General features: G+C 42.9%; 1 protein-coding gene across 2 annotated transcripts in view; it reads left to right on the top strand.

Moving 5' to 3' along the window:
• Nucleotides 1-24,753, top strand: part of ACSS2 (acyl-CoA synthetase short chain family member 2) — a 51,093-nt gene that overhangs the window by 4,823 nt on the left and 21,517 nt on the right. For both annotated transcript variants that reach the window (XM_054466753.2, XM_054466754.2), the window contains exon 2: nt 1,188-1,383. In XM_054466753.2, the coding sequence (XP_054322728.1) occupies nt 1,188-1,383 (196 nt within the window). The remainder of the gene's footprint in view (nt 1-1,187; nt 1,384-24,753) is intronic.

The raw sequence follows: 24,753 nt of genomic DNA on the forward strand, positions 1-24,753 counted from the left end.
TCCTCCTAACATATGCCCTTGGTCTCTTTTTTTCATATGGGAGTGGAGAAAAACTTCTATTCGTCTTTCAGATTTTAGCAAAAATGTCTCAAGGAAGTTTAAATCTTGACTTAGTAATTGTGTAACCTTAGACAAGTTATTTAACCTCTCTGAGCCTTGATTTTCAAGTTTATAAAATGAGAAAAGCCTCCCTCCTAGAGTTGTGGTAAGGATTAAATGAGATAATACATATGAAAAGCTTAAAGAAACATTTGGCACATAGTGAATAACACACAAGTAGAAGCTGGAGAAGGAGATGCTTAATATCTAATTGCTGAGAGACAATGCACGAATTAAGAGAAGAAAGAGTTGGTCATGGAAGGTTCTGTGGGTGAAGAATTTTTTCCTTTTACTAATTACTTCATTAAAAAATTTACTTTCTAGTTAGACAGATGGTGAAAAAAATTGTACTTGATTTCAGCAGAACTCAGTGGTGTGTACCTATAATCCCAGCTTCTTGGAAGGCTGAGGCAGGAAGATAGCTGAGTCCAGGAGTTCAAGACAAGCCTGGGCAACAGCAACAAAAAATTACTGATTGCCTATTGTGTGCTAGGCATTGTGCTAGTACTAGGTGGCTCTGATTTTAATAGATGGTAAAAAATGAGTAGGCAGTCTTGAGGACAGGAGGAAGAATTTGAGTCAAGATTCAGCCCAAGAGAATAGAAGATGGGTTAGAAGAGTGTTGGCTGCTGGCCGGGCGCGGTGGCTCACGCCTGTAATCCCAGCACTTCGGGAGTCCGAGGCGGGCGGATCACGAGGTCAGGAGTTCGAGACCAGCCTGGCCAACATAGTGAAACCCCATCTCTACTAAAAATACAAAAATTAGCCAGGCATGGTGGCACACGCCTGTAGTCCCAGCTACTCGGGAGGCTGAGGCAGGAGAATTGCTTGAACTGGGGAGGCAGAGGTTGTGGTGAGCCGAGATCATGCCACTGCACTCCAGCCTAGGTGTCACAGCAAGACTCCATCTCCAAAAAAAAGAAAAAAAAGTGGTGGGTGCTAAGATTAGACAGGTAAAGAAGGGACCCAGGTGGTGGTTCCTAGGGCAAGGAAGTTATAATTTGGTCCTGTGTATAGACTGGTAGGCCTTCTGAGGCTAAATATGTCTCAGAAGATTAATGATATCTGGGCTTCCATTTCCGTTGCAGAATTCTGGGGAGACATTGCCAAGGAATTTTACTGGAAGACTCCATGCCCTGGCCCATTCCTTCGGTACAACTTTGATGTGACTAAAGGGAAAATCTTCATTGAGTGGATGAAAGGAGCAACTACCAACATCTGCTACAATGTACTGGATCGAAATGTCCATGAGAAAAAGCTTGGAGATAAAGTTGCTTTTTACTGGTAAAAATATCTATCTTATACTTGGTGGCAGATAAAAACACTCATTTGATACTTACAACAACCCAGTACAGTAAGCAAAGTGTCATCAACTTAATGTCTCAGGTGAGGAAAAATACCTCAAGGAAGTTACATGTCTTCCTTCAGATCTCATAACTAGTATGTGACAGAGCTGACATTCAAAGCCAAGTGTCCTGACTTCTAATCTAGTGTTCTTGGCTTTGCAGTTGAAGAGGGAGAAAGGGCATTGGCAAATGGAAGAGAACAGGACTGAGTAGCTTTCTTCCTCATTCTTGCTTTGGAAGACAAATAGTATTGGGTTTTTCACCACCACTACTACCACTACCATTATCATTATCTTTTGCAGAGCTGTGTGCCAGAAACTATGCTGAAGTGCTTGACAAATATTATCTCCTTTGATGCTTATAATAATTATGAAAGCACTATTTGTTTTCCTCATTTTACATAGGTGAAAACTAAAATTCTGAGAAGTCAAGTGACATATCTGAAGTGAAACAACTAGCTAGAAGCAAGGCTGAGATTCAAACCTAGGCAGTATAATTACAGAGCTTACACACAACCATGACACTCTATTACTGCTCTAATTCCTAACCTTGGCCTCTCAACAGCTTTGTAAAATAGGAATTCTTAGTTTCATTTTATAGGTGAACAAATGAAGCATTGAAGGGTTATGTAGTGAATAAGGTCATAGAGTGAATAAGTGGTAGAACCAGGATTCAAATTCAAGTCTGCCTGACTCCTTGCTAGTACCACTAGGCCATGCAGCCTCCCCAGCAGGAAATTTCTAAGACTGCTTCTCCCAGGAATTTAGCTGTCTAGGAGATACTACTATACCGAATCCAAATAGGACTTTGAAATTCCAATAATTGGGGTGTTGCTTCTGCCACAATCTATGAGCACTCAGAGTTGATCTATTGTTTTTGTATTGTTTTGTTTTGTTTTTTTGGAGACAGGATCTTGCTCTGTTGCCCAGCCTGGAGTGCAGCGGCATGATCTTGGCTTACTGCAACCTCTGCCCTGCCTCCCCTGCTCAAGCAATCCTCCCACCTCAGCCTCCTGAGTAGGTGGGACTACAGGCATGCACCACCATGTTTGGCTAATTTTTGTATTTTGTATTTAGTATTTTTTGTAATGATGGGGTTTCACCATGTTGCCAGGCTGTTCTCAAACTCCTGAACTCAAGCGATCCACCTGTCTTGGCCTCCCAAAGTGCTGGGATTAGTGTGAGCCACCATGTCTGGCCTGATTAATTATTTAAGCTAGCCAATAGGAGCAGCTTGGATGCTTCATGGGAGAGTTAAATTGAAACTCACTCAATATCTTTGCCCAGTTTGTGTGATATATTGAGAAGAGCCTTAACCTGAGAGGCAAGAAATTTAGGTTCTCCTTTCAACTCTGCCATTAACATGTTGTATAACCACAGACAAGGCATTTAACTAAGAGTCAGTTTCCTCTTCCATAAAATGGGGATAATAATTCTACCTTTGTTTTTCTCTCTAGATTGTTGTAAGAATCAAATTAGATAACACTGTAAAAGTACTTATTTGTTTATTGGAAAACACTGTATAGGTGTGAATGGTCTATTATTATATTACCATTGCTTAGTTGGGGGCCAGTTTGTCACTGAAATTCACTGTCCATTGTGTATGTTGAGACTCTCTTTAGCTTCTGCTCTAGAGCTTTATGTTTGAGCTCCAGCCAACACTTGGGCTCATTTCCCAGGCTCTTTAAAGATCAGAAAACCTTTAAAGATCTTCAAAGGAGGCCGGGCATGGTGGCTCATGCCTGTAATCCCAGCACTTTGGGAGGCTGAGGCAAGAGGGTTGCTTGAGCTTAGGAGTTTGAGACCAGCCTGGGCAACACAGTGAGACCCCCATCTCTATTTCACAAAAAAGAAAGAAATAGGCTGGGCATGGTGACTCACGCCTGTAATCCCAGCACTTTGGGAGGCCAAGGCAGGTGGATTGCTTGAGCTCAAGAGTTCGAGACCAGCCTGGGCAACATGGCAAAACTCCCTCTCTACATAAAAGACAAAAATTAGCTGGGCATGGTGGTGCACGCCTGTAGAACCAGCTACTTGAAAGGCTGTGGTGGGAGGATTGCTTGAGCCCAGGAGGCGGAGGTTGCAGTGAGCAGAGATCACACCACTGTACTCCAGCCTGGGCAACAGAGCAAGACCCTGTCTCAAAAAGTAATAGTAATAAAAATAAAATAAGGAAAATAAAAAGAAGAAAAAAAGATCATAGAAGGAAATGCTTGTATCTGAATTTGTTCCCTGGTTTGAAAGAACTCAGGTGCCCAATGGAAAACAATACACAGGCCAGAGTTTTCAATCACTGGAGAGTTTTCCAGAATCCTGAGGCCCTTTCTTTCTAGAGACACCAGTTCCCCTACCACCCTTACCTGAACAGGCTCTGGAGAGCCTCTCTTTCCCCATCTGTAAAATGAGAGGAGTAGACTAGATCAGCGTTTTCCAAAGAATGCTTCAGGAACTGCTAATTACTGGAGATATTAATAGGGGGCTTCTTAATTCATAAAATGATTGAGTCTGAGAAACACTACATAATAAATTGCCTTTGTGTGAGATTCCCAATGTATATTAGCATAGTAAAATCTCCAAGATGTCCTACATTAGAAATACCTGATTAATTTTGTTTAACATAAGATTTCCTGAATTTATTTAAGCCCCAAACACTTTTTGCCAGCATGCTATTGATATTACAAGAAGCAGTATTCCATGGAACACCCACTGGGGAAGCACTGGATTAAATAATCTCTAAATTTACTTCCAGTGCAAAATTCTGTAACTCAAAAACAAGACATCCTAACTCCATTTTTACATTGGTCACTCCCTCAACAAGAATTGTTAAAGATATTGGATACTCAGGGCTGCATTAGGCATTATGGATATAGGGGTAAAAAGGCAGGAGACAAGTACCATATAGGCAATTACTATTTAATTATTTTATGTTTATAGTAAAGCAAAAGCAAAATACAAATAAATTGCATTTTATTATAAGAAAGTAAAGTGCAAATATGCCGGATATGTGGTTACTTCCCTTTGTTGCCTCTATATTTTTAAATGATATGCTTATACTGCTATTTTTCATCATTTTTAAAGAAAGTATTGATTTCTTACTACGATAGATAAGAATTTAGTTCTTATATACCTCTCTAACTTCTTTCTCTCTTCTTCTCAATATAATTATAGCTGTTTTCTAGTTAATTTAAAATCAGTTTACATAAGAATAGCATACTATGGTTATATTTCCTTTTATGTACAGATTTTTATTTACTCTGAAGTTAATAATTGCTTACCGGGCTGGACGCAGTGGTTTATGCCTGTAATCCCAACACTTTGGGAAGCCGAGGTGGGCAGATCACCTGAGGTCAGGAGTTCGAGACAAGCCTGGCCAAAATAGTGAAACCTCATCTCTACTAAAAATACAAAAAAAAAAATTAGCTGGGCATGCTAGTGCGCACCTGTAGTCCCAGCTACTTGGGAGGCTGAGGCAGAAGAATCGCGTGAACCTGGGAGGCAGAGGTTGCAGTGAGCCAAGATCGCACCGCTGCCCTCCAGCCTGGGTGACAGAGCGAGACTCTGTCTCGAAAAACAATAAAAATAATAATAATAATTGCTTACCATTTTTCTTCTTGTACTATTTAAGCCTTTATCATATATTTAATATTTTCCAATCTCACTATCATATGAAGTCCTCCTTTTCCTCCCAAAGTTCTCCCTCTTGGAGCTCACTTCTTTCTGTTCTCATTCTTCCTAATGCTTTTAAAAATGACATCTTTTCCGTGATTCGCTCCAATTGATATACTTCTTATAGAAACACATTATGGCTTTCTTCTTAACTTTATGTCATTTAGACAGCTATGGTGGCATTAACAAGCCACATTTGTAACTCGTTTCTTGTTTTGGAACATGCATTGTATAGACATTGAAATTATCCACAAAGGAAATGGTGCTCTTAGGAAAGTACTCCCATTATCCAAAATAGAACCATATTAAGGAATAATTTGGCCTTTTACTTTTGGCTTGACACATTGCAAATGTTCATGGAATAGTAGTATTTTTAGAACTTGAAGTGACCGTTAGAGTCCATCTAGGCCAACTGTCTTCAAAGATTGGTAGATTAAGGGACAAAGAAGCTAAGTGATTTGCCTAAGGGTCATACACCTGTTTGAAGACAGAACTGAGACTAATCTCCAGATACTCTCACTCCTAGTCAACTATTTTTTTTCACTCATGACACTACCTCATTATTCTAGTAGTCCAGCACTTGGCTGTGACAGATAAAAAGAGAAATCAGCCACATTAGCCAAACTGATTTAAATTAACTTTAAAATGCCAGATAAAATGTGTTATTAGGTTTAAATGTCCCAGACCTTAGTCTCATGGAATTTACATTCTATTTGGAAATATCAAATAGATTGGCCGGGCACAGTGGCTCATGCCTGTAATCCCAGCACTTTGGGAAGCCAAGGCAGGTGGATCACCTGAGGTCAGGAGTTCGAGACTAGCCTGGCCAACATGGTGAAACCCCGTCTCTACTAAAAATACAAAAATCAGCTGGATGTGGTGGCAGGTGCCTGTAATTGCAGCTACTTGGGAGGCTGAGGCAGAAGAATGGCTTGAACCCAGGAGGCAGAGGTTGTAGTGAGCCGAGATTGTGCCATTGCACTCCACCCTGGGCAACAGGAGCGAAACTCCATCTCAAAAACAAAATAAAACAAAACAAAACAAATAGATCTACATAAAAACAGCCTGGGCCAGGCACAGTGGCTCACGCCTGTAATCCCAACACTTTGGGAGGCTGAGGCGGGCGGATCACCTTAGGTCAGGAGTTCAAGATCAGCCTGGCCAACAAGACGAAACCCCATCTCTACTAAAAATACAAAAATAGCCAGGTGCGGTGGCACACTCCTGTAATCCCAGCTACTTGGGAGGCTGAGACAGGAGAATTGCTTGAACCCAGGAGACAGAGGTTGCAGTGAGCCGAGATCACGCCAACGTACTCCAGCCTGGGCAACAGAGCAAGACTCCATTAAAAAAAAAAAAAAAAAGCCTGAAAAGAATTGTGGGCCAAACTGCCAAGAGCTACTTACACCAATAGTTCACAGAAAGGAAAAAGCCTTATAGGGAGGTAGGATAATATAAAGATTAGGAGAATGGGTGTTTTGGTGTCAGACTAACCCAGTTTGAGTCCTATTTTTGCCACTAATTAGCTGTCTGATCTTGGGCAAGTTACTTAACCTCTTTGAGCCTCAGTTTTCTCAACTGTTAAATGTGGATAAAAATAGCTTTTATCTCATGGAGTTGTCAGTTTTGTAAGATTGAATAGGATAAAAAAAAAAATGTCAAATTCCTGGCACATTGAATGCACTTAAATATTAGCCACCACAGTTATTTATATTGGAACAGTGAGAAGACCAAGCATGTTTAGAGTAAAAGGTTTATGCAGGGAACAATTTATTCATTCAATAAATGCTTACTAAGAACTTATTAAGTGCCAGGCACTATTCTAAACAAAGTTCTTGCCCTCATGGAGGTTATAGTCCAGCTTGAGGAGACAGAAAATAAACACAGAAACCAGTAAGTATATGACAGGTAGTGATGAGTACTATAGAAAAATATAGAGCAGAGTGAGGGGAAAGGGAAGTGACAGTGCAGAGTGGGAGCTGATAAGGAAAGAACCTTTTGATAAAGATGACGTTTGAGCAGAGATCTGAAGGAAAGTATGGAGTGTGCCATGCAGATTGTTGGGGTAGGGAGGGGAAGTGTTCCAGGTAGATGGAGAACAAATGTGCTGCTGCCTGGTGTGTTTGAAGACTAGCTAGGAAGTTAGTGTAGCTAAAACGTGTCAGCTAGGGAAGACAGAGTAGTATTGACACCAGCAGGATATTAGATCATGTCACATCTTGAAAGCCAATGTAGACTCTGGCCTTTTATTCATGGTAAAATGGGAAACCACTAGACAATCTTTTTTTTTTTTTTTGAGACAGAGTCTCGCTCTGTTGCCCAGGCCGGAGTGCAGTGGTACGATCTCGGCTCACTGCACCCGCCATCATGCCTGGCTAATTTTTATATTTTTGTATTTTATTATATATATTTTTTGAGATGGAGTCTCGCTCTGTTGCCCAGACTGGAGTGCAGTGGCACAGTCTTCGCTCACTGCAAGCTCTGCCTCCCAGGTTCACGCCATTCTCCTGCCTCAGCTTCCCGAGCAGCTGGGACTACAGGCGCCCGCCACCACGCCCAGCTAATTTTTTGTAGTTTTAGTAGAGATGGGTTTTCACCATGTTAGCCAGGATGGTCTCGATCTCTTGACCTCGTGATCCACTCTCCTCGGCCTCCCAAAGTGCTGGGATTACAGGCGTGTGCCACTGCGCCTGGACAATTTTTGTATTTTTAGTAGAGACAGGTTTTCACCATGTTGGCCAGGCTGGTCTCAAACTCCTGACCTTGTGACCTGCCTGCCTCGGCCTCCCAAAGTTCTGGGATTACAGGTGTGAGCCATCGCGTCCGCCCACACCACTAGACAATCTTAAGCACAGACGTGATAATGATTTGGCTTCTATTTAGGCTCTATCTTTTATATTAAGAAGAGACTGTAGAAGGGGAAAAGTAGAAGCAGGGAAACCAATTAGGAAGCCATTGTAGAAATCCAGGTGATAGATTGTGGTGATTTAGACTATAGTAGTAGTCATGAAGATGGTTAGATGTGGTCAAATTCTGGATCTATTTTGAATGAAGAACCCATGGAATTTGCTGACTTGGATCGGGTCTGGGGAGTGAAAGAGGAGTCAAGGTTGTTATCAACAGCGGATGAGGTCCAGGTATGGGAGATCTTGACTATTTTTGGAGATCTGTGAAAGGATTGCATGCAGCGGAATGTAGAAGTTGCAGCAGAGGTTAAGAGGATTCATCTGGATACATATGGAAATGGGAATGTGAAGCCAGAGAACTGAGAGTTTGTTATTCAGTCCTGAACTGGGGTGCTGCTGGTGGGAATGGAATGGAACAATGACATTTTAGAGTGATTTGGTAATTATACAGTAATTTAATCTGTATAAAGGGCTTGGTGCTTGGCAAAAAGTGTATTAGCTATTTTTTTCATTATGGAAAGAAACCAGCACAGGTAACTAGGTGTGTAGATGGTGGAGAGACAGGGAGAAAGTGAGAGGAAAGAGTCAAGGATTCTCTTAGTCTATATAAACACTCCCTCTTTTGAAGGCACACGTTCATCTGCTCCAAGGGCTAAATTTGCCCTGCAAAATACAGACTTTGGTTCCAACTCTCTCATGCTGTCTTCCCCCTGGTGTGGCAGATAAATATGTTAGTGGGGGAGCGTGTGTATATGTATGAGAAAATGATCAGTGACAAGGTATTGGGATAGTCATTCAGGGAGAGAGAGTCAGTGAGGGTGTTAGAGGTAGCTGAAGGAGTGGAAGGGAGTTAGCTAGTTGAAGGAACACTGGAGGACTGTCGGGGATTTGGGGGATTAAGTAAAAGGTTTATAAGGAGAGGGTGGAAAGAGTGGTTGATGGCTGATATTCTTGGTCATTTATACTAGCTGCTCAATCTCTACTTTTTCTAGGAGAAGTCCCCAGTAACCAAAGCCCAACATATTTGGTATTGTTGATTCCTTCCATTGTTTGCTTTGCTTTGGGTTGCCTAAGGCTGCGGTTATCTCTGAGCCACCTACATTCTCACCCTCAGTTGAAATCACTACTGTCTCTTCATGGCTCTCAGTATATTTCAATCCTTCTTCAGGAACTGGAGCTTTCACGAATAAGGCAACTTTAGGATTGACCCTAGGACAGAAGCTCTGCTCTCAGGATCCTTGTATGCTCCTGAATATGAATTCCATAGTATGATACTTGGAGCTCCCCAGATCCTTGTAGGCATATGTGTGTGTGTGTATTTGAGGCCAAAAAAAGAAAAAAAAGTCCCTGCCTCCCCATATCACTGAAGTGAACTCCAGAATATGGACCTAGATAATTTAGAGTCCCTGGACATGAATGATAGGACAATATACTCTAGGGCTCTGATTTTCCATATCACCTTGACAAATCTCCTTGACAAAACATGAGCTTGCCTCACCTTCTCAACCATCCCCACCTTCTCAAATACACACACTTTATCTATATCTTCACTAGTTTCACAACAGCGTATCTATTGATTAAGATATATTTGGTAAAGAAAAACACTCATTTTGAGAAAGATGACTTCAGACCATTCTCTTCCTCTCTCTGGGCCTTCTCTTTGTGGGCATGATGGGAAATGAACTACAGATACTCTGCAAGGTCCCTTTCATCTCTAATCTTCCAGAATTCTATGACTGTTTCTGAAGAGAGGAAGCAGTTTTTAGAAGTTCTGTTGCAACCTGTAGTGACTCTGTGGTGACTCAGTAGGCGGATTGAATTTCTGTTGAGATGGTAAGAAAGAGGGAGGATTTTGTTTGTTTATTTATTTATTTAATTTATTTTCTATAATGATGTTGACACCATAAAGCAAGAATTTTAGAAGGTTTGGAATGAAGGGGCTGAGGAAGGAGTCTGCTCCCCTTGCCTGAGGGTTGTTTGTGGCTGGTAGCATAAATACTCAAAGCTAATGGGACATACATGGGAAATACCTGTTGTTGGGAACAGTCTCCACTTGAATCAGGTGAGCAGATTGTGGAGGAGAGCTGGAGGATTTCATGTTTAAGGTGGATTTCTAACCTGCTTCTCTCATTTCTCCCCGAGTTTTATGACCCTTGACACTTTACAGAACACCTCCCTAAAGTGGTGAAAATGAGACAAGTAGGCTGTGCTTTCCGAGTCACTTTTTTTGGAAGTAGGTGGCATATGAATAATAAATGTATTACTCTGAAGACTCTGTCTTGAGGCCTGTTTCAGTGTCCTGAGCTTCATATCAGCTACCTGAGTTTGTGTCTGGGCCAACTTCTTATACTGGCATATTCAGTAAACATTTAATGAAAAGAATTGCTTTAGTTAATGCCCTTTTCTGAGCCTTCTTTTTCCCACTTATAAACTGTTAGGGATGTACAAGACACTTTTTTAAGTTACTTCTGGCACTGAGCTTTAGAATTTCTGTCACAAATGCAGGGAACTGCCTGGATAAGTTCTCTACATTTCTGGGAGAAGTTAGGGGAGAGGAGGAACTGGCCTCCTCTCCTTTGAAGGTACTAGGTGGTCAGATGGGAGCAGGGGTTCTTGCCTTATGGCAGCCCCACATTTATAACAATTAACTCAGAAGGCGTGGAGTTGAGGATGGGCCTTCCCCCACTTCCTGGATTTGGTTTGGGAGAGGTTGGGCACTGGTAATGACCCCCAGTGTCTCACACCTTGAACCTCTGAGAATTCAAGACTCTCAGTTTCAGTCCTTAGAGGTCATTGGGTCGAATTCCCACACAAATCAGGAATTGTAGTACCAATATCCCAATCCCTAACAATCCCCATAAGTTATCATTCTGATTCTGGGTCATTCTGATTCAATTCCTACATCTCTACCTTAATACTTACTAGTTGGGCAAGTTACCTCACCTCTTTAAACCTCAATTTTCATGTCTGTAAAATGGAAATAATAATAAGTCCTGTGACATAGATTGTTGTAAGGAAGAATTGGAATAATCTATATAAAGGGCTTAGTGCTTGGCAAAAAGTGTATTAGCTATTTTTATTATTATGCTAAAACCCTATACCTAAAACAGGTAACAGCAGTGCTGATCTGGTTGGAGCATGGATGGGAGGCCTAGAGCCACATTCTGTAGGCTTCTCCACCCTGTCACTGTGTTCCCTGTGAGGTGTGTGTCTGGAATCCCTAGGGATTTGCAAAGCTCAGTTTGAAAACCCCTGATCTAGTCTAGTGTTCTTGTTTTATAAATGAGGTGATACTGAGTCCACAGTCTCAGGTTCCTCATATGATGTGGCTTCCTAAACAACCATGTCGGTCTCCCCTGGATATACTTTAGTTGGCCAGTATCTCTCATTAAGTATTCCAGCTATGGTCTGCCTTGAACAGGGTACTATTACCATTCTTTGACTTTACATATCTAAGATTACATTAGCCTCATTGACAGCCACACTCTCCACTCAGTTTATAATCTCTCATAATACTTAAGATTTTTCTTTTCTTTCTCTCTCCTTTTCCTTTTCCTTTTTCCTCTTTCTCCTTTTGTTTCCTTCCCTTTCCTTTCCTTGTTTGTCTCACTCTGTTGCTCAGGCTGGAGTGCAGTGGTGCAATTGTGGCCCACTGTAGCCTCAAACTCCAAGGTTCAAGTGATCCTCCCACCTCAGCCTCCTGAGTAGCTAGGACCACAGGCATGCACCAACAGACTCAGCTAATTTTATTTTTATTTTTATTTTGAGACAGAGTTTTGCTCTTGTTGCTCAGGCTGGAGTGCAATGTTGTGATCTCGGCTCACTGTAACCTCTGCCTCCTGGGTTCAAGCAATTCTCCTGCTTCAGCCTCCCGAGTAGCTGGGATTACAGGCACACACCACCATGCCCAGCTAATTTTTTTTTTTTTTTTTTTTTTTGTATTTTTAGTGGAGACGAGGTTTTGCCATGTTGGCCAGGCTGGTCTCAAATTCCTGACCTCAGGTGAGCTTCCTGCCTCAGCCTCCCAAAGTGCTGGGATCACAGATGTGAGCCACTGTGCCCGGCCAGCTTGGAATTTTGAATTAGAGAAGGTACAAGAGAAGACTGCAAAATCTCAGATATAGGAGGGCCTTGGACTACCTGTTATCTCTTTTTGGGATATAAAGTTTTTAGAACAGCCCTCTTCTAGGTTTCTAAGGTCTGGTCTACTTATGGTTTTACTATCATGGTTTATTATCATGGTTACCTTATAGTTTTACTATCATGGAGCATCATTATTTTATTTAAATAAAATAAATACAACCCTGAAACTATTCACCCTGGAATACATTACACATAGAGTTGCCTGTACAGAAAACATCTCTAGAGCATATGAACACCTGCATTTCTAAGTGTGATTTTTTGACTAGAGACTAATTTTTGAAACCAACCTTTGCTTCTTTTTGACCATGATATTTTAATACATGAAAATCTATCCAAAGGAGCAGTCACAGAGGGTTCTTGTTGAACTTTAGTTTCTGAGCTGCTTTTGAGGATGGTTATTTGAGGTGTCCTCCAAACTGCCACATATAGTGAGTTAGAGAATCTGCCAGGCACAGTGGCTCATGCCTGTAATCCCAAAACTTTGGGAGACTGAGGAGGGAGGATCACTGAACTCAGGAGTTTGAGATCAGCCTGGGCAACACAGGTAGACCCCATCTCTACAAAAAATTTAAAAATTAGGCCAGGCGTGGTGGCTCACACCTGTAATCCCAGCTACTCGGGAGGCTGAGGCAGGAGAATCAATTGAACCTGGGAGGCAGAGGTTGAAGTGAGCCAAGATCATGCCACTGCACTCTGGCCTGGGTGACAGAGTGAGACTCTGTCTCAAAAAAAAAAAAATAATAAATAAAAAATTAGCTGGGTATGGTCATGCATGCCTGTGGTCCCAGATATTTGGGAGGCTGAGGTGGGAGGATTGCTTGAGACTGGGAGGTCGAGGCTGCAGTGAGCGGTGATCATGCCACTGCACTCCAGCCTGGGTGAGACCCTGTCTCAAAAAAGAAGTTAGAGAATCCTAATACAACATCCGGATTTGTTAAAAATCTGTCTAGTTGTTTTCATATGATGGGAAACAAACTGACAGAAATCTAATTTTATTTATATGGATAGCCATGCTCTACTTGCTAAGACCACAAGAATAGGCTCAGAGAGAGGGGAAAGTTTGTGTAAATTATACATTGAATTAGGGGTAAACAATCTAGTCTGGTGACTCCATATTCAGAGCCAGGGTTTCCCAATTTTAGTTTATGTAAATAATTACCTGAGGATGTCGTTAGAAATCCAGATTTCTGGACCTTATCCCAGACTATTGAGTTAGAATCTCCAGAGGATAAGACCTCTGACTTGTATTTTTGTAACCTCCTCAGACAATTCTGATGTTGGGGGGAGGGACAAAGTACCATTGAAAAATTATTTAGGTTAACAACCTTAAACTCTTAAAATTGTCTACCTAGAAGAATTTTGAAAAATTATGTAGCTCTTGACATAATGTTCATATCTAAAAATTTTATAAGATTTAAAAATTGCAAAAAATCAAATTTCCAAAATATTTTACATGTTATATACACACATATATATATGCACATATAGGTTATAGCTCTTTCAAGATGTTGGCACTGCAAATTTAGCTCATATAATTTATAGAAGACATCTACCATATAACCTATTTTGCATAGCCAGTTATCACTCAACATAATCAGCCAAATCAGATCTACTTTGTTAGAAATTGCCTAACTTCTTTCTTAAGATAAATATGTTAATATATGACTCTGTGATAACTGTTTCACTTCTGAGTTGTAATTCTAAGAGATATAAGGCAAGTAGTCTTGCCATGAGTTTGTTACGTGGATGAATTAAGATGCCAATTCTTTCAATACTGATTTCTCGGAGAAGCTCTCATTGATTTGCTTTCTTGGGGCTCTCCCTCAGAAGTTATACATTCTCAAATTGTCCCTTTGTTTAACACTTTGTTCATACCCTGTCATTGTACCATAATAAAGTTTGAGATAAGAGAGAGCTATGACATTCTTGTTTAACATGGGAGAAGGGTAATTGTAAAAGAGAGTGAGAAAGAAGAACCAACTCAGACAGATCATTGTTAGGAAATATTACATATGGAAGTTGAGGATCTAGACATTTATTCTCTTCATATTTTTCTGTGCAGGTACTCACAGGAATAGAGTACCCTAGATTGAGGACTAATGATTTAAACTGCCTTTGACCTAGATAATAGAGAACCATTGTAATGAATGTTTTTGCATGTGTCTGTTATACTTGAGAGACTTGATGTACGTATAAAATGATGCCCCTGGATTTTCTTTCCACTTTCTGTTTCTGCTCTAGGCATATTCCTCTTTTGGGCTGCATTCCAAATACTCTGCCCTCATTCACTTGTTGTAGGTAAGGCCAGCATGGGACACAGGATGGTAGGAACAAGTGTGTGATTCCCCTCCTGTAAGTAGGCATGTAGGTAGTGAGAAAAGAGAAGAGGTACACAATCCATCGGGCACCAAAGCCACTTTGGCCAAGGGGAACATGCACAAGGTATTTGGATCAAGGCCTGAAAATAGCTGGCAAGAGGACAGGGTACAATAATAGCCCAGACTGCAGGGCAGGAGTCCCATACTCTGAACCTCAGCTCCAGGGGTCTCTTCCAGCCTCTTCACAGAGTCCCAGACTGAGCCCACTGTAGGAGCTCAAGAAACACTTCTTGACATGATTCCAAAATCCATTCCACAAATTCCACTCTTATCTTTCCTCTGCCTGTCCAGCATCTATCTTGTTTATCTGTATCCTATCTTATCCCCTCTCCTTCCATACTTTCTCTCTTTGATCATCCTGGATCCAGCTGGTCATATAAGCAGAGATAAGTTTGTTCATTTGTTTATTCATTATTTTATCTATTCATTTTACAATTATGTATTAAGTGCTCACTGTGTATTGGCCTTTGTGGTAAGCACTGAGGAGAAAACATATAAAAAGATACGCTGTCTGCCATTAAGGAACTCATAATCCAGTGAGGGAAACAGATGTCTACATAGGACTGTAGTGCTAGAAAAAAATAAGTGCCCAAGTGTTGTCTTTAGAAATAAACAGAAAGGCTGGGCGTGGTGGCTCACGCCTGCAATCCTAGCACTTTGGGAGGCCAAGGCGGGTGGATCACTTGAGGTCAAGAGCCTGGCCAACATGGTGAAACCCTGTCTCTACTAAAAATATAAAAATTAGCTGGGTATGGTGGTGGGGGCCTGTAGTCCCAGCTACTCGAGAGGCTGAGACATGAGAATTGCTTGAACCCGGGAGGCAGAGGTTGCAGTGAGCCGAGATAGCACCACTGCACTCCAGCCTGGGCAACAGAGCTAGACTCTGTCTCAAAAAAAGAAAAAAAAAAAAAAAAAAAAGAAATAGAGGCAAGAATGAATGAATGAATAGTGCTTAATCTTTCCAATGAATGAATAGTTACAACCTTTCTGGAAAGGAAGGTTTGTAAAGATGTCTGTATTTTCCAAATTAATCTGTACATTTATTGCAATTCCAATCAAAATCGCAATTATATTTTTTATTGAGATATAATTTATACCATATAATTCACCCATTTAAAGTATACAATTCATATTTTTAATATATTTGCAAAGGTGTACCACTTTCAACTTTAGAACGTTTTCATCACCCCCAAAAGAAGTGCAATACTCATTAGCAGTCATTTTTCATTTTCCCCCAACTTCTTCCCCTCTAGCTCTAGGCAACCACTAATCTACTTTCTGTCTCTAAGGCTCTGCCTTATTCTGGATGTTTCATATAAATGGAATCATATAATATGTGGCCCTTTGTGTCTGGTTTCTTTCACTAAGCATAATGTTTTCAAGGTTCATCCATGTTATAGGCCGGATGCAGTGGCTCATGTCTGTAATCCCAGCACTTTGGGAGGCTAAGGTAGGCGGATCACCTGAGGTTGGCGGATCACCTGAGGTTGAGAGTTTGAGACCAGCATGGCCAACATGATGAAACCCCATCTCTACTAAAAATATAAAAATTAGCCGGGCATGGTGGTGCATGCTTGTAATTCCAGGTACTTGGGAGGCTGAGGCAGGAGAATTGCTTGAACCCAGGAGACGGAGGTTGCAGTGAGCCAAGATCATGCCACCACACTCCAGCCTGGGCAACAAAGTGAGACTGTCTTAAAAAAAAAAGTTCATCCATGTTATACCATATATCAGTACTTCATCCTTTTACATTACTGAATAATGTTGCATTGTATAACTGTATCACATTGTGTCCAGAATTGGTGGGTTCTTGGTCTCACTGACTTCAATAATGAAGCCACGGACTCTCCCGGTGAGTGTTACAGCTCTTAAAGTGGCACGTCTGGAGTTTGTTCCTTCTGATGTTCGGATGTGTTGGGAGTTTCTTCCTTTTGGTGGGTTCATGGTCTCGCTGGCTCAGGAGTGAAGCTGCAGACCTTCACAGTGAGTGTTACAGCTCATAAAGGCAGTGTGGACCCAAAGAGTGAGCAGCAGCAAGATTTATTGCAAAGAGTGAAAGAACAAAGCTTCCACAGTGTGGAAGGGGACCTGAGCGGGTTGCCACTGTTGGCTTGGACAGCCTGCTTTTATTCTCTTATCTGGCCCCACCTACATCCTGCTGATTGGTAGAGCCAAGTGGTCTGTTTTGTCAAGGTGCAGATTGGTGCATTTACAATCCCTGAGCTAGACACAAAGGTTCTCCATGTCCCCACCAGATTAGTTAGATACAGAGTGTCAACACAAAGGTTCTCCAAGTCCCCACCAGAGTAGCTAGATACAGAGTGTCAACACAAAGGTTCTCCAAGTCCCCACCAGAGTAGCTAGATACAGAGTGTCGATTGGTGCATTCACAAACCCTGAGCTAGACACAGGGTGCTGATTGGTGTGTTTACAAACCTTTTGCTAGATACAAAGTGCCGATTGGTGTATTTACAATCCCTGAGCTAGACATAAAGGTTCTCCAAGGCCCCACCAGAGTAGCTAGATACAGAGTGTCGATTGGTGCATTCACAAACCCTGAGATAGACACAGGGTGCTGATTGGTGCATTTACAATCCCTTAGCTAGACCTAAAGGTTCTCCACGTCCCCACCAGACTCAGGAGCCCAGCTGGCTTCACCCAGTGGATCCCGCACCAGGGCTGCAGGTGGAGCTGCCTGCCAGTCCCGCGCCCTGCGCCTGCACTCCTCAGCCCTTGGGTGGTCGATGGGACTGGGTGCCGTGGAGCAGGGGGCGGTGCTCGTCGGGGAGGCTCCGGCCGCACAGGAGCCCACGGTGGGGGTTGGGGAGGCTCAGGCATGGCAGGCTGCAGGTCCCGAGCCCTGCCCCGCGGGGAGGCGGCTAAGGCCCGGCGAGAAATCAAGCGCAGCGCCAGTGGGCCGGCACTGCTGGGGTACCCCGTACACCCTCCGCAGCTGCTGGCCCGGGTGCTAAGCCCCTCATTGCCCGGGGCCGGCCAGGCCGGCCGTCTGCTCCGAGTGCGGGGCCTGCCAAGCCCACGCCCACACCCACCGGGAACTCCAGCCGCCCGCAAGCTCCTGCGCGCAGCCCGGGTTCCCGCTCGCGCCTCTCCCTCCACACCTCCCTGCAAGCTGAGGGAGCTGGCTCCGGCCTTGGCCATCCCAGAAAGGGGCTCCCACAGTGCAGCGGTGGGCTGATGGGCTCCTCAAGTGCCCCCAAAGTGGGAGCCCAGGCAGAGGAGGCGCCGAGAGCGAGCAAGGGCTGTGAGGACTGCCAGCACGCTGTCACCTCTCAACATTATCACATTTTTCTTTCTTTCTTTCTTTCTTTTTTTTTGGAGATGGAGTCTTGCTCTTGTTGCCCAGGCTGGAGTGCAATGCCATGATCTCGGCTCACTACAATCTCCGCCTCCCAGGTTCAAGCGATTCTCCTGCCTCAGCCTCCCGAGCAGCTGAGGTACAGGCACTGGCCACCATGCCTGGCTAATTTTTGTATTTTTAGTAGAGACGGGGTTTCACCATGCTGGCCAGGCTGCTCTCGAACACCTGACCTCGTGATCCACCCGCCTCAGCCTCCCAAAGTGCTGGGATTACAGGCATGAGTCACCACGCCCGGCCCCACATTTTTCTTTATTCATTCCTCAATTGGTGGACATTTGGGTTGTTTACACTTTCTGATCTCATGAATAACGCTACTACAAACCTTTGGGTACATGTTTTTGTGTAGATGTATGTTTTCAATTCTCTTGGGTATATAGCTAGGAGTGTAATTGCTGAGTCATATGGTAAGTCTATATTTAACCTATTGAGGAATTGCCAGACTGTTTTCCAAAGTAGCTGAACCATTTTATATTCCCACTGGCAATGTATGAGGTTTCCAATTTCTGCACATGCTTGTCAGCACTTGTTATTGTCTGTTTGTTTGATTATGGCCATCTTAGTGAGTGTGAAGTGGGATCTGATTGTTATTTTGATTTGTATCTCCTTGACCATGCCTGACTTTTTTTTTTTTTTTTTTTTTTTTTTTGAGACTGAGTCTCGCTCTGTCGCCCAGGCTGGAGTGCAGTGGCACAATTTTGGCTCACTACGACCTCTGCCTCCCAGGTTCAAGAGATTCTCATGTTTCCGCCTCCCGAGTAGCTGCGACTACAGGTGCGTGCCACCATGCCCGGCTAAATTTTTTTTTTTTTTAGTAGAGACGGGGTTTGGCCATGTTGGCCAGGCTGGTCTCGAACTTCTGACCTCAGGTGATCCTCCCACCTTGGCCTCCCAAAGTGTTGGGATTACAGGCATGAGCTACTGCACCTGGCCCATTAACTGCCTTTTGAAGACTGGCTGGTACAGACCTGGCTCCCTCAATAGGTGAGGAATCGATGTTTAGGGAGAAATTTCATAAATAGTTCACTGACTGAGGCTATTTACTCTAGTTTCATCAGTTTTGAGTTGGTGGAAAGCCCGTCCAAATTTGGGTGATAGGATGACAGTTGATTCCAATTTTTGAATCAGGAGCCGAGTGAGGCTGCATTAGGGTCTGCAAGTTAGATATCACTTGAAACCAGAAATCTGTGGTGTTTTCAAAAGGAACTTTTTCTAAGGAACTAAGGGAAAACCAAACAGAATGATGAATTTCTGATAAGTACACTAAAATTCCATCCTTGGTAGTTGTCAACCTCACAGTTCTCAGAGTTCCTACATTTTTATTTTTTTCCTTATGTTAATTCTGAATTTGGAAACAATACCTCCCTTTTGGAGGCCATGTCATTTTTAGGAGGAGAGGGCCCTGAACTAGACATTTAGACTCAAGAATTGTGCTATCCAACATGGAAGCCACTAACTACATGTAACTATTGATATTTATAGTAATTAAAATTAAGTAAAATAAATAATCCAGTTCTTCCGCCACATTTCTAGTGTTTGATAGCTATATGTGGCTAGTGACTACCATTTTGGACAACAGTGCTTTAGAATAGTGTTGCTACTAATTTGTAAGTAACCTTGAGGTCATCACTTTCCATTTCTGTGCCATAGGTTTCTCAATGGTAAATAAGAGTGGTGAGTCTCAAAAGTGCCATCCTCTTCTGGAATTCTTTCTTTTTCTCTTTTCTTTTCTTTCTTTTTTTGACAGGATCTTGCTTTGTTGTCCAGTCTAGTCTCTAACTCCTGGCCTCAAGTGATCCTCCCACCTCGGCCCCTAAAGTGTTGGGATTACAGGCATGAGCCACCATATCTGGCCCTCCTCTGGCATTCTGAGTAATCTGTGGTTCAGTTTTTGGGGTGTGCCTCCATCTACCTCCTCCTTCAGCCCTTCTTGTTACTTACTGCAGCTAGGGCAGAAGCACCCAGAGGGAACATTAGGCTGCTAATTAGTCAAGGTACATTGCTCCCATTCCCTGGTGAAAGGGAAATTGACTTGTGAGTATACTTATATCTTGAGTGCTCCACAATTGTGCAGTGCTTTATGGATCACAGAACTCTTTCACATTGTTTTTTCATTTTATAGAATCAAAGAATCTCAAAGTTAGAAGGGCCATAAAGGTCATCTCAAACTTCAATAACCATGAATTATATGGGGAGCTTATGCAATGAAAATTTCAAGGCCCCACTCCCTGGAGAATAATCTAGTAGAAGTAGGTGTCAGGGTTATCCTGGCCCAACCTGAACAATCCTATGCATGGGAACTTGGTACTGCATTATTAACACTATCTGACCACTCTTTGAGAAACACTGGTCTTGCTTGGTCCCCAGCCATATTGTGGAGTCTGCTCTTTGGTATCCCTACAAATCCCAGATTCAACATGATATCTCCAGGGTCAGAAAACTCCTGAAGGAGTGCCTTCCATCTTTGGACATCTCTAACAGTTAGAAAGGTTTTTTTTTAATATGGAGCTCTCCCAATTGACGTAGGTTTTCCATTTATAGTTATACTACATTAGTCTACTTTTTCCCATAATAATCCTTTAGATTCATGCATTCATTCAGCAAAAATTTACTGAACACCTATTATATACAAGGTTCTGTGTGAGACAATGAGGGATTCAGCAGTGAACAAGACCAACTTGGCCTCTGCCTTCAGAAACTGTCTTCTGTCTAGTAGGGAAGATAGACAATTAGCAAAAATAATAAGTAAACAATCATATTATTAATGCTATTAATATTAACAACAATAACAGTAAGTAAACAAATAAATAACAAAAGAAGTATAGTTTGAGAAAAATGCTGTGAAGAAAATAAGCAGTGTTATGATGAAGAATAACAAGAAGGGCCGATCTGCTTAGGGTGGTCAGGGGTCACTAGGAGGTGACATTTAAGCTGAGATTTGAAACACAAGAAGAGTTGGGGAAGGATAGTTAAATAACATGGCATGTTCTATCAGTCAGAAGGCCAGCATGTTTGGAGCCTAGTAGGCAGAATAGGAGAATGGCACAAGATGAAGTTGGGGAGGATACAAGGCATAGTAGGAGCGTGGATTTTCTTCTATATGCAGTGGAAGCTGTTAAAGGGTTTTAAGCAGGAGGTGATATGATCTGATTTGTGGTTTGTTTTATTGTTTGTTTGTTTATTTTATTTATTTAGGGACAAGATCTGGCTTTATTGCCCTGGATGGAGTGCAGTGGCAACATTTCGGCTCACTGCAATCTCCACCTCCTGGGCTCAAGTGATCCTCCCACCTCAGCCTCCTGAGTAGCTGAAACTATAGGCATGCGCCACCACACCTGGCTTTTTTTTTTTTTTTTAGTAGAGAGAGCATTTCACTGTGTTGCCCAGTTTGATCTCAAAATCTTGGGCCCAAGCAATCCTCCCACCTTGGCTCCCAAAATGCTGGGATTACAGGCATGAGCCACCATGCCTGGCCAATTTATGTTTTTAATAGATCATTCTGTGGCCGGGTGCAGTGGCTAATGCTTGTAATCCCAGCACTTTGGGAGCCAAGGCAGGCAGATTGCTTGAGGTCAGGAGTTCAAGACCAGACTGGCTAACATGGTAAAACTTCATCTCTACTAAAAATACAAAAATTAAGCCAGGCATGGTGGCATGCACCTGTGGTCGCAGCTACTTGGGAGGCTGAGGCAGGAGAATCATTTGAACCTGGCAGGCAGAGGTTGCAGTAAGTCGAGATCACACCACTGCTGCATTCCAGCCTGGGTAACAGACTGAGACTCTCTCAAAAAAAAAAAAAAAAAAAAAAAAAAAAAAGATCACAGATCATGCTGGGTGATGTGTGGACTGGAAGGGGGCAAGAGTGAAGTGGGAGACCAGTTAGGTGGGCATTGTGGTCATCCAGGCAAGAGATGAAGGCAGCTTGACCGGGGTGGAGGCAATGAAGATACAGATTTTTGAGACTTGCTATCATATCTCTCAATATCTTCTCTTCCACACGCTAAACATCTCAGTTCAGTGTTCCTCTCATCTCCTCTCATAACAGGTTTGGTGTCTCTTCTCGCCTGGGTGTTTCTCCTCCATCTGATGCCTCTGTAAAGAACTCAGTCTTTCCCTCAGCTGTTTCTTCCTATCCTGTGCCTTACTTGTAGTTCTAGGGAATTAAAATCTTCAATTCAATGACTATCCTTCTCATATAAAGAGGGGAGCTGGGTGCAGTGGTGCATGCCTGTAGTCCCAACTACTCTGGAGGCTGAGGTGGGAGAATCATTTGAGCCCGAGAGTTTAAGACCAGCCTGGGCAACATAGTGAGACATTGTCTCAAAAACAAAAACAAAAAAAAAAAAAGGGGGGGTAGCCCCAGTCTTCCCTGTCATTAGTCAATTACCAGTCTTTCAGTTATTCAGCCATGACCCTCGAATACATATTGTGCCAGCTGTGCTTGGAGGAGACAGAGAAGAAAAAGACATGATCTCTGCCCTCCAAGAGCTCAGGGTATAATGGGAAAGATAAGGCCCAAATAAATATAATAAAAGCTAGAAAAGCAGATCACAAAGAAAGTGAGATAAAGGGCTGTGGGAGGAAGAAAGAACTTTTAGCTTTTGGGTAGGTGAGAAAAAGGGAAACTAACAAAAATTTCATGGAAAATGTTAATTCAGAGAACCTGCGGCTGAAGAGGGGTGCAGGGAGTATTTTTTTTTTTTTTTTAAATGTGGTGATCAAAGATGACCTTACGGAGAAGCCAACATTTGAGCAATGACTCAAAGATAGGGAATAAGTCATGTGGCTATCTAGGGAAAGAACATTCCAAGTAGAGGGCAAAGGCTCTGAGGTTAAATGTTCTTGGTGCTTTTGCCAAACACTGGGGAGGCCGTTTGGCTGGAGCAGAGGGAGAGGGAGAGGAAGAGAGAATAGTTGTATATGAAGACAGAAAGGAAATCAGGGACTAGATCATGTAGGCCATTGTGAGGACTTTGACTTTTATTCAAAATGAAATGGGAAGTGATCTGAGCATTCTGAGCAGAGGGGTGACATAATCTGACCTACCTAATGGTAGTTTTGGACTAGGATGGTAGAAATAGATGTGAAGAGAGGTAGTCTAATTCTAAATGGATTTTGAATCAATAATGGGTTAAAGTAAATTTCCAGAGTGTGAGAATGAAGTAGTTGGAGAAGGCTCCTTGGAGGAGGTTCCCTAGGGGAAGAAGATGAGAAGGACTAGTGACTGTGTACCATGGGTTGTCACACCAACCATATGGCCTCCAGGTGAAGGAAAAGTAGTTTGGTTTATACCAAGGGTTCCCCATGTTATCCCACCAGCTAAATTTCTCATCAATAGTTTTGTTTGATTCACAGTGTTTAAAACTTTTTTTTTTTTGGTAGGGAGGGGCAGGACAGGTCTCTGTTGCTAGGCTAGAGTGCAGTAGCATCAGCATGGCTCACTGCAGCCTTGACCTCCCGGGCTTATGTGATCCTCCTGTTTTAGCCTCTCGAGTAGCTGGGACCATAGGCATTAGCTACCATGCTTGGCTAATTATAAAATTTTTTGTAGAGACAAGTTCTCACTATGTTGCCCAGGCCAGTCTTGAACTCCTGTCCTCAAACAGTCCTCCTGCTTTGCCCTCCCAAAGTGCTGGTATTATGGCATGAACCACTGCAACTGGCCTTAAAGCTTTAAAAAAATTAGTGGTCAACACTTATATAAATTCAGAAGTTTTTTTTTTTTTTTTTTGAGACGGAGTCTCGCTCCGTCGCCCAGGCTGGAGTGCAGAGTGCAGTGCAGTAGCATGATCTTGGCTCACTGCAAGCTCCGCCTCCTGGGTTCACGCCATCCTCCTGCCTCAGCCTTCCGAGTAGCTGGGACTACAGGCGCCCGCCACCACCCCCGGCTAATTTTTTGTATTTTTAGTAGAGATGGGGTTTCACCATCGTCTCGATCTCCTGACCTCGTGATCCGCCCGCCTTGGCCTCCCAAAGTGCTGGGATTACAGGCGTGAGCCACCGCACCTGGCCAATTCAAAAGTTTTGACAAAAATAGATTCCAGGCTACTAGTGAAAAATCGAAAAAATTGACAACATTGAGCCCTGATTCCTAGCAGGCAAAAGCTGACAGGAACCAAGTTTAGGTACTAGATGCCTCCTTTTGCCAGAGCATGCATTTGCCAGTTTTCCCGTCCTTCCCCTTCCCTATTGTTCCCCTGAAACTGAGGCTAAGGTTTATTATACATGTGCTGCTGTTTTCTTATAGGGAAGTGGAAAGGGAACTATTTCTTATCTTTATCATATGTTTTCTTTCATGTAGTCCACTTATTTACATTCCATGCCTAGATCCTGCCAATTTTTGAGCTTGCAGCTCCTGGTGTAGAGGAAAGAAGCCTGGACCTTAAGTCCTGGTCCCTGCTCTGCTGTGGTAACCCACCCTGTGATGCCAAGCATAGCTAATAGCCTCTTTGGATCTCAGAATTAAGAAACTAAATTGGATGTTCTTTTAAGAGTTCTGATATCCTGGCCGGGCGCAGTGGCTCACGCCTGTAATCCCAGCACTTTGGGAGGCCGAGGTGGGCGGATCACAAGGTCAAGAGATTGAGACCATCCTGGCTAACACGGTGAAACCCCGTCTCTACTAAATATACAAAAAATTAGCCGAGCGTGGTGGCGGGCGCCTGTGGTCCCAGCTACTCGGGAGGCTGAGGCAGGAGAATGGCGTGAACCCAGGAGGCACAGCTTGCAGTGAGCCGAGACTGCGGCACTGCACTCCAGCCTGGGTAACAGAGCGAGACTCTGTCTCAAAAAAAAAAAAAAAAAAAAAAGAGTTCTGATACCCTAGAGGACTTGGGATTT

This window comes from Pongo pygmaeus, chromosome 21 (genome assembly GCF_028885625.2).
Source record: "Pongo pygmaeus isolate AG05252 chromosome 21, NHGRI_mPonPyg2-v2.0_pri, whole genome shotgun sequence".
Lineage (NCBI taxonomy): Eukaryota > Metazoa > Chordata > Mammalia > Primates > Hominidae > Pongo > Pongo pygmaeus.